Source organism: Balaenoptera acutorostrata, chromosome 6 (genome assembly GCF_949987535.1).
Source record: "Balaenoptera acutorostrata chromosome 6, mBalAcu1.1, whole genome shotgun sequence".
In the NCBI taxonomy this organism is placed as follows: Eukaryota; Metazoa; Chordata; class Mammalia; order Artiodactyla; family Balaenopteridae; genus Balaenoptera; species Balaenoptera acutorostrata.
Genome location: NC_080069.1, coordinates 104,013,593 through 104,024,141, shown reverse-complemented (window position 1 = coordinate 104,024,141; position 10,549 = coordinate 104,013,593). Strand labels below are relative to the sequence as shown.

The 10,549-nt window shown below is 40.9% G+C and overlaps 1 protein-coding gene across 3 annotated transcripts in view; it reads left to right on the top strand.

The window, feature by feature from the left end:
• The first annotated feature begins 5,815 nt into the window (after positions 1–5,815).
• Positions 5,816–10,549, top strand: part of PTBP3 (polypyrimidine tract binding protein 3) — a 103,615-nt gene continuing 98,881 nt past the window's right edge. For 2 of the 3 annotated variants that reach the window (XM_007178204.2, XM_007178203.3), the window contains exons 1-2: positions 5,822–5,950; positions 8,828–8,861. In XM_007178204.2, the coding sequence (XP_007178266.2) occupies positions 5,943–5,950; positions 8,828–8,861 (42 nt within the window). In that variant the 5' untranslated portion in view covers positions 5,822–5,942. Of the gene's footprint in view, positions 5,951–8,827; positions 8,862–10,549 lie in introns of all 3 variants that reach the window. The other variant, XM_028165413.2, reaches the window with a different exon arrangement.

The following is a 10,549-nucleotide window of genomic DNA, read 5'->3' as shown; positions in this document are numbered from 1 at the left end:
CTAAAAAAAAAAAAAATTGAACATAAGGGAATTCCCTGGGGGGGTCCAATGGTTAGGACTCAGCGTTTTCATTGCCATGGGACTGGGTTTGATCCCTGGTTGGGGAACTAAGATCCCGCAAGCCACGTGGCACAGCCAAAAAAAGAAAAAAATTGAACTTAAAATCTAAAATTGTGGTAAAGAACCATTGAAAAAATTTTTCCAATACTCTGTGGGTTAATGCTTTTGTAAAAATACAATAAAAATAACTAAAAATCAAAATAAAAAAACAAAAACAGAATATTAATCCAATTTTATTATTAGATTCAAGAAAAATATTTCTGTCAAATTGCTATGAAAGTTTCTAGACTCTTATTCTCATATTCCATTCTTACCTTGTTAGGGACTAGTTAACAATTTATAAACCAGCACCTTTTCACAGTCCTCACCAAACAAATGATTCTTGAATTATGTTCTCAAGGAATTCTGATGCTTTGTAAGCTCATAATAGTAATATGAAATAATAATTATTAATAAGTATAAACTTACTGAGCACTTACCATGTGCTAAACACTGTTTTAAGTGTTTTTCATGAATTGATCTGTTTAAACCTTCCCTAAAAGATATTAGAAAAGTACTATTATTATCCCCTCTTCAGGAAGCTGAAGCACAGAGAAGTTGGGTAATTTGTCCCAGTTCACACTTTTAGTGAAGTGCTGGTTTATAAACTTTTTGTTTTTAAAGTTTTGTTGAAAAAAATTCTGACAAATCAGGAAATGGGGGTTTAGGAGTGGTGGTGATGCAAAAGAGGGAAGCCTTGGGGTGGGGACAGGGGATTGTCAGGGGTAGGTGGCAGCAGTGTCTACTTCACCCCCAACCTGTGTGTCCTCTAAAGGGTCTATCCAATGTAGGAGGAGATGTCTATCTCATCAGAGTTCATTAATATTGACCTCAAAGTGATCCCGCCCATCACTGAGGATCTTGGCATCGTTCTCACCTGACACAAGTGTGATGCCAAGCCCTTGGTGCCAAAATGGCCTGATCTGGCCACATAATGTAGGTAGGTGTCAGAATCCTCAGGAATGTTGTCATTAAAGGCAACGTTCACCTGCTCAGTGGCCATGCGTCAGCCGAATAGGTTGGTAGACACAAGAATTCATCATTGAGAATCTTTAAACTGTTGATACCGGGAAAGCCTCTCCTCCCAGGGGTGGCAATGGCTGGGATGGGACGTTCTGCTCCACTATGAACTTGGCCAGGGCAATGCAATGCTGCACAGACTTCACAAAGATTTAAGATTCTAAACTAGCTAGTCTGGCTCTAGACCACTCTTTACCATACAGTACTATTCATTTCAGAGGTGTTCCTTAACCTAACTCAAACAGTGCCCCTTTCTAGTTCTTTGTTGTAGCGAATAGAATTCCCTCTCTTTTTGTGAGCATGGGGGGGAGGGTCCTCAGTTTGAAATCAGGTAGGATCAAATATACTTAAGCATCTCTGAAGAGGTATGTTGTCCTCTATTTCTAAGAGATCTACTTCCAAGCGGGGCCAAGGAAACTCCTAGGTGAGAACACACCCTCAGGGTAGAGAGTAGAGTGTACCAGTCTTAAGGACAAAAGGTCAGTGCTTAAGGGGAATGATGATTCTTAAAAGAGGGTAGTGATTATCACTCAGATTGTTCTCCGGCCTTGTCCCAGACTCATGCCTAAATCTTAAAGGATTTTCTGATAATGAAAATGGAAAGGGCTGTTTTATTAAAAACTTTGAGAGCCGTTGGGACCTCGGTGATAGAAAAATTACTCTTAAAAATCCACTGCTCAATGTCCACGCCTCAGCTGAGCAACTGGGCTGGCAACTGCTACTATAGGACAGTGACGAGAGACAGCATCTTCAGTGCAAACGCTGGAGTGCCCTGAACCAAGCACTGGTCATGCTAGCAGCTTTACATGGAAATGATTACATCAGGGCCAGGAACAGGCTGAGGAAAACGGACATAACTCATGGTGGCAGAGAGGTCAGTGAGTATGCAGGAAACACTTTCAACTCTACTCAAACAGTTGGGAAGGACTCTGAAGGAAGGCTCATCATACAACAGACTGGGAAGACTCAGTGTGTGTCAGCTATTATAACCTAGTCTGCCTACTAAGTTGATAGAGCCTGAAAAATATGAATTATACACCTACACATTTTTCTTAAGCCTTTGAAGTTATTGCTTAACTATTGAACAAATAACATGTATTAAGGGAACACTTTGCAATATTTCTTTTATTGTTTTATTTTGAAATAATTATAGATTCACAATAAGTTTTAAAAGAAGTACAAAGAGGTCCCATGTACTCTTCACCCAGTTTCCCCCAATGTGTAAAGTCTTAATAACTGTAACAAAACCAGGAAATTGACACTGGTACAATCCACAAATCTTACTCAGATTTTGCTAGTTTTATATGCACTTGTGTCTAAAGGTCTGTGCAATTTTATCATGTGTAGATTTGTATAACCCACCCCACAAGCTACAGACCTGCTCCATCACCACAAACATCCCCCTTGCTACTCCCTTATAGTCACACTCATCTCCTTCTCGCTCCATATCCAACCCCCCCGCCCCCCATTTCCTAACACCTGGCAACCACTAATCTGTTTTCCATCTCTGTCATTTTGTCATTTTGAGACTGTCATATAAATGCAATCATATGGTTTGTAGCCTTTTGAGTTTAGCTTTTTTCACTCAGTATAATTTCATATGTTTGTGTCTTAGCATATATATGTTAACAATTATGATTTTATATTTATCAGGGGATAAAATGATATTAAAATGTCCACCTCCCAGATTCATCAAATGGCTGGTCTTATTTCTGACTTATATTGGCATCTCTGTATTATTTTTCTGTCTTAAGAAGTCTTACCTATAAACATGAATAGGGTAATAATGCTGGTTAAATGTTAACTACCACTGCATATTGCAATGCCTTAAGGGAAATGTTCAAAGGTTACATTTTGCCCAAACATAATAATGGAGGGGGAAGGGGTGTCTCTTATCAGATGAAGGTGTTTCAGGGGAATTTCTTAGAATAAAAAAAAAAAAAGAAAAAAAATTAGAATAAAAACACAGGAAGGTTAAATGCTAGAAAATTTATAAACTAAATTATTTTAACTGTCTTACTTTCCAAAAGTATAGAGCAATTAGCAAATAAAGAATGTGTTATCCTCTTTACCATCAAGAAGCCAGTATACAGAACATAAAGCTCTCATGCAAAGTCAGGTCATGTGGGTGATAATCTGATCATTCCAGAAACTCAGAAACTTCTGCTGACATTATAGAAGGCCACGGTTTTCCAATGCCATATGGATTATGGGGATAGCTAGGGTTCTAAAAGTGTCGTAGCATAACTAAATTCCATACTATCTACTGTTTTTGAATAAGAGAAACTCACAAACCTGTGGAGCTGAATCCGTAAGAAGTCTTTTAAACTTACGACCAAGAAGCAGGGGAAAGGGCAGCGTTTCACCTTGTTTTCTGTCCTGAGTAGTTTTCTGATTATCTAGGCTTCTGTTGTAAAACTGGATGTTAAGTGTTTAGGAAATGCCATACAGTTCTATTCATTTTAGTCAGGTATACTTTACACTGGAAACTTTTCAGAGTTATTGTTAGTAACATGGACAGTGAGTTTGAGATAGACAACGTTTATTTTTTAATATTGAAATTTATTAGTTATCTTAAGGCATTGGCTAAGAGAAATAGAACTTTTTAAAAAAATAAAGAGTAAATTGGTTCAGCTTTTTGGGAATCATTTTGGCAATATTTATGAAATCTGAAAATGCTTATGCCCTTTGTTCTGCAATTCTGCTTCTAGCAATCTATTCCTCAGATATATGTGTGCAAAGATGTTCATACATACATGACATTCTTTGCAATACTGTTAATTATTTTGAGTAATTAGAAACTGTAAATTTCCACTATTTTGGAAAAGGTTAAATAAAATTATGGCACATGAAACCATGAAATACTATGCAGTATTAAAAAGAATTAAGTAGATGAAAAGTACTGACATGAAAAAAAAATCTCCAGGATTTTTACGTGAGAAAAGCAAAAACCGGTGAGGGTCTTGGAAGGATGCACACACAATTGTTACACTGGTTATCGTGGGCAGTGGGTGGCTTGTGAAGAAAAATAATTATAACTTTTTAATATTTAATATTGTTTGAATTTTCCAAATGAGCATGTATGCATATTATTATTTGTGTAGCTAAAAAAAAAAAAATTAAGGAAATTTCATCAACAGAATATATTCCCAAAAACAACAATAGCAAGACCGCATCAGCTACTTATCTTGCTGATATTTTTAATATCCATCTAGCAATGTAGGTTGGCAATGTTTACAACTGCAATTAGTATTTAGATTTAACATACAAAACAAAATATATTTGACCTTTTGGAAAGTGGGATTTACGTTAGATACAGTATTTTAAAAATGATCTCTCTGAATAAGATACCTGAGCTGTTTGAAAACTGTTTTGCCAATAAATAAATAATAAATAAACTAAGAGAGGAATCCATGCAACCGCAAAGGCTGGGACCTGATTTTCTTGGATAGCCCTGCAGTGCTTGGCACAGAGTAAGTAATAAATATTAAGTGAATGATGGATGAATCGACAGTTTAAATCTTTTAGGTAGCACCCACTTTTAAAAAGCGGGATAGTAGCAAGGATAGATGATTGAGCTTCTCGTTACTGGCTTTTCAAATGAGGATGAGAGGGAGCCGCCCCCTCTTTCTACTCAGGAGGTTAAGAATTTGGTGGAGGACAGCGTTTAGTGGCTCACGTTTTGGCGATCTCTGAATTGAAAAATCATTCAATTTCGGAACCAAACTGAATATAAAAGGGAAAAAAAGCGAGTTGCCACTAGTTATGTGCTTATAATTTTGCTCAGACTAAGAGAAAAGGGCTTTAGCGGGTGTGAAACTGTAGGCAAATCGTTCTATTCATGTCTAAATTTTCATCTGAAAAACGAGAATAAGCACTCCCTCGTAGGTTTTTGTTGTTGTTTTACAGGGAGAATGTGGAAACTTTTATAAAATGCTATCAATACAGTGGCCATTCCATATCCTGAGATGAATATTTCCCATAAATTCGATCCCAGGCAGTCGAGGTCGAAAAGCACTCAGAGACTAAAACTGTATAAAAATGCAAATATTCTCAAGTTCGGGGCAGTCTCTTTCCCCTCTTTCATCTTCATCCCAACCACACCTATCGAGCCGGTGAGGGTCACCGGGCGGGTGACTGGCGCTTCCTGGGGCTGCAAGGCCTGGGGCTCCGAAGACCACAGCCCGCGCCGGGCCTCCCTGCTCCGGGCCGAGCCGCCAACAGCCTTGCCCACCCGGGGCAATTCCGTGGCGGTTCTGGGGCCCTCGCGGGACACTCCTACCTACTCTCCGGAGTCGGGTCCCCAACGCTTTTCCCGCCGGTAGAGGGGAGGTGTCCAAGCTAGGCCGCCCCGGGCGGAGAAGCCGGAAGGCCGGCGGAGCCCGCGGGAGCGCGGGTGGGGCAGCGAAGCGGGAAGCACAAGGCGCGCGCTCCCGTGAGCGCAGGAGGGAGGCGGGGGCGGGGCGCGCGCGCCGGGGCGGGGCACCCGGAGGCGGAGTCTCAGGGTGCCGCAGGAAGAGGGCGCCCTGGAGCCGAGCCGGAGGGCGGCTGTGGGCGGGGCCCAGGGAGGGCGTCGACGCTGAGGGGCGGGGTGAGGCGAGGCGGGGACGCGCTCGGGGGGGTGGGGAAGGCGGGGGCACGGCGGTGGCGGGAGCGTCCCTGGTCTCCGCCCCTGCTTTCCACTCTCTTTCCACCTTCGACCGGCCGGAGCTCCGGAGAAGCACAGCCTGCCGGTACTCGGAGCCGCCCTGCTGCCGCTGCCTCCTCCCTCCGTTCGCGGTGGGCCCGTCAGTCTCCGCACTGTGCGCTCCTCCGTGTGGGCCATGGATGGGTAAGTGCTCGGCGGCCACCGGGCTGCGCTTGCCCGCTTCTTCTCGGCTCTCGGTCGGACGCGTCGGAGCGGGGAGCCGGGTGCGGCGCCGGCGGCCCGAGGAGCGGCCCGGGCCGAGCCGGACGGCGGGGCTTCCGGGCGCCTCCTCGGGGAGTCCCGAGTCCCGGAGGGGCGGTCCGCCGCAGCCTCTCCTTCCCCCTCGCGGCGCCCCCGTAATGTCCGCCTCTTCACACCCTCGCCCAAGGAAGCGGAGGAAAGCCCGGTGCAGCCCGCGGGTGCCGAGGTCCGTCCTCTGCCCGAGAGTCAGGGGAGCCCGGCCCGGCCTCCAGACACTTCCTCTCAGAAAATGGTGCGCGGCGCTGGGGGAGGCGGAGGCGGCGCTCGGGGCGGGCGTCCTCCCGCTCGGAGAGTTGCTGTTTACCGGGGAGGTGGGGCGGGCGCTGGAGCTTCCTCTGGCGGGGAGGCGAGTGGCCGCGGAGTGGCGGACGGCGAGGGCACGCGCGGGTACACGTCTGGACGGCGACCCGGTCCCGGAGCCGGGGTCCCACGCGGTCTCCGGGCTTGTGCTGGGAGCTCTGTTAACGATTACCGTACACCGGGCGTCTGGACTCGGTGACCAGGGACGCGTGCCCCTACCAAACCCCCGCCCCCCAAGAAACTTGTGAATTCCCTGCGATGTGTGCAAAATATTGCATAAGTGCGATTTTCGGAGAGCTTTGAAACGCTTTAAAAGTGAATGAGGTCTGTGGCCAAAATAAAGATTTAGGATCACCGATATAAATGTTTCTCTGGGGACCCAGGATTATGGGGTGGGACCAGACAGATATTTGAATGATTAAGAAAACAACTAGATTAGGATCTTGGTTAATTAGTTGAAGGTCGTAGTCTATGTGCATCAAGATCCAAAAAAAAAACACCTCTATTAGAGCCTGCAAATCCACTTATTTATTTTCATTATGCACTTGAGATTTTGTTTGGCCTTTTACTTGATTTTGATGACAAGATTTCTGTAGACCTCTTGGTTGTGGAGTATACGGAACTTGCTTGAACAGTAAAGCCGCGTACATGTTGCCGTATAGTTGATTGTAATTATGCTGTGTAAAGACGATGGAATGTTCGAACAATTTTTGCCTTCATTAGATTTCGTTTATCCTAGTTTTATAATAAGCCTATATGATAATATATTGGATTAACTCATTTGAATGTACATTGCACACTGTTACAGACGTTAGACAAAGTGCAATTTTAGATTTCATTTGTGGTGGTGATGTTCTCCAAAGTATTTTAAAAATTTAATTGAATCTGTTTTTATTGTTTAATTGAAGCTTCTCTGAGAGCATTGTTGAAAACTCATTTCACACCACCTTTTTCAATTACACTTTGTATGTGTGCAGGATTTTGCTCTTAATTATTTGTATAATTATGCCAATATTTCAGTTGAGAAAGGCTGTGGAAGTAGTATTTCACTATGTGTAGTTAATTGTCTTGACTAGTGGTTTGACTTGAGATATGGAAGCAGACTAGCTTTTTGTATTGGAAAAGTTATAGTGATAAGAAAGAGGACTCTTGGCTTATGCATCTTGACTGTTAAATTCTTGGGCAACTGTGAAGTGCAGACTTACTCTTTCAGATAGTGTTTAAGAAGTTAACTTTCTCTTCACCCTAAATGTGGTTTGAAAGCTAAGAATGAGTTTATTGGTTTAAATATGTGGGGCAGTAAGACATACTGGAAGGTAAGTTCATTTGGAAGTTCAAGTAGCAGCATGATTTACTCTTTGCATCGGGACCAATATCGTAGTACATATTACACAATCTAATTTTTTATGCACAAATGTCAGTTATCACATTTAAATTTCAAACAAAATTTAAGTTTCAAAAGAAAAACTTTTAACTCTACATGGTTATTGTTTAAAACAGTTAAATTTGCATCATGAAACAAACTTGTTTACTTTTATTAAGTAATGATGACATAGGTTATTAACAATATATAGAATTTTATTATAGCTTTCTCTTAGGAGATATGGAGACAAACTTAATTGAAGACGGTTTTTTGGGGAGTTGGGAGAGATGGATTTTTGCTTGGCAGAACTATGTAGGTTTTTTACATCTTGGTGTTAAGGGATATGGTTTTGAACACAGTGAGTTTATGCTTTTAGGAGGCTACTTAAATTTCTACATTCTTCCATAGCCTGAAAAAGGTCCTTTTTCATTATTTTGGATAGTTAAAAAAACAAACCACCAGTCAACATATCTTTCTAGTTCCACCTCAAATCCCAACTGTCTTTTGTGTGTGTGTGTGTGTGTTCATTTCCTCCTGAGATAATTGATACTTAAACACAGTTTTGATGTGGTAGAATTTTTTTTAAAGCAAATCTTTGAAAATTTTGACGTCTGAAGTTTGATGTTTGTGTTCTTAATTCTGAGAGACTGTCTTAGCTATATTTTGGTGAGCCCTTTGGGTGGTAGATGCAAATTTGCAAGTTACCGTCTATTTCTGTAAAATCCACTCACTGGTTTTGTTTCTTTTAAAACTTTAAATATGATAATTCATACCAGTGATTTAAAAGAATAAACTTTGATGATTTAAAATTTTGGTTTGGGTTTGTTAAATAGAGGTAAATGGATAAACACGTACCAAAAGAGAATTTATTATTTGTTTCTTACATTGCTATTAAAGCTTTGCTTTTACACTCTGCTGTTGCTAGACTGTCCCATCACTTTTCTTTGTATTAACATTTCACAACTCATCACATTCTTATTTTTATTATTTGTTATTATAATGCTTTTTCTTTTTTTCTTTATCTTATTATCTCTGTCTTTTTAAAACTTGTTCTCTAACTTTGTTTTCCATTTTCTCTTTTTACTTTTTCCATACAGTGTTGTTACAGATCTTATAGCAGTCGGTTTAAAGGTAGGAATCTTTTAATATCCTTTCATAAGCATTTTTAAATCTTAGTTTTGGCATTTTTTTCCAATGGTGAAATCATCTCACCTGTTCATAAAATTATCTGTTTTATTGTATGATAATAATCTTTCATTTTTATTTAGCTCCAACATAAGTAGACCTGTAGCTAATTTTGGATTTTATGTGTTTATAAAGAGTGGTTACAATATTATCTTGTTTATATAAAATGTGAACAAAATGTTTAGCCCAAAATTTCGCTTTAACTATCAGGGTATTTATTTGCTTTTGTTGTTTTAGCAGTTACATGTAACCTAGGCTCTGATTTATTTTCCTGTCATGTCCTTTCTTTTATCTTGTCTTGGATGCATTTATGAGTAATAAAGTAATAATAGCAGCTAAAGTTTCTTCAATTCCTATTATATGCAAGATGCTTTACATATATTTCACTAATAATTGAAACAGTTCTTCAAGGTAGGTATTAATATTCCCATTTTAGAGATGAAAAAATAGGTTCAGAAAGTTTGTGTTCAAGGTGTGGTGCACCAGAGTTCAAACCCACGTCTTTCTGGTTCCAAACCTGACCTTTTTTTTTTCATTGTACCTCGCTGCCAGCAATGAGGGTACTGTCTAAAAGGTGAACAGCGGGAGAGCTGGATAATTAATATTTTACAGTAATGATTCTTCTGAGTTATAAGTCATTTCAGTTTTGTCAAAGTCTTCTCATTTACTGGATTCTAAAATACAAATCGAGTTCATCAATATGAGGCTTTTAAAATATAAATGGAGGGCTTCCCTGGTGGCGCAGTGGTTGAGAGTCTGCCTGCCAATGCGGGGGACACGGGTTCGAGCCCTGGTCTGGGAGGATCCCACATGCCGCGGAGCAACTAGGCCCGTGAGCCACAACTACTGAGCCTGCGCGTCTGGAGCCTGTGCTCCGCAACAAGAGAGGCCGCAATAGTGAGAGGCCCGCGCACCGCGATGAAGAGTGGCCCCCGCTTGCCGCAACTGGGGAAAGCCCTCACACAGAAACGAAGACCCAACACAGCCAAAAATAAAAAAAATAAAAAATAAAATATAAATGGAAGTTTTAAGATTTCTTTTAGCAATTTGGTATTTGATGCAGCTGAGTTGAGAATCTAGTTGTAGAGACCACGTACAGTTCATATTACTGTAGAAAATGGAAATAATTCATGTGTATATTATATGTATTTTATGTAAAGTTGTTTTGATGCTTTCTGTCCATCATCTCTAGCTAACAATTTCAACACTTCTGCATGTGGTTTTATTGGATCTGATGGTGGTGCTCATATTCCTACAACATCTTAAAATATAAGCATAAAGATAGCAGAGTTTTAGACTAACAATAGGATGTTCAAGATTAGCTTAATTGGGGACTACTGCTTATACTGTCTTTTGAAGTTGGATGGAGTTAGCTTGCTTTGGCAAACTTCGAACATATTTTATGAGTTGTAAATAAATGGAGAAACCTCTTTTGGTGGGATATACTTTTTCTTTTTGGTAGATACTTATGTTAATTTCTCATTTGGGAATGATACTCATAGATTAGAAACTGCATGCTTATGTCTTGGATCCCTTTTGGCATCTCCGTAGGGGCCTGTGAGGGAAGGGATATTTAAAGTGAGAGTTGTTTTGGTCTTACCAGAAATGTAATTTGTGATTCTAGAGTTTATCTG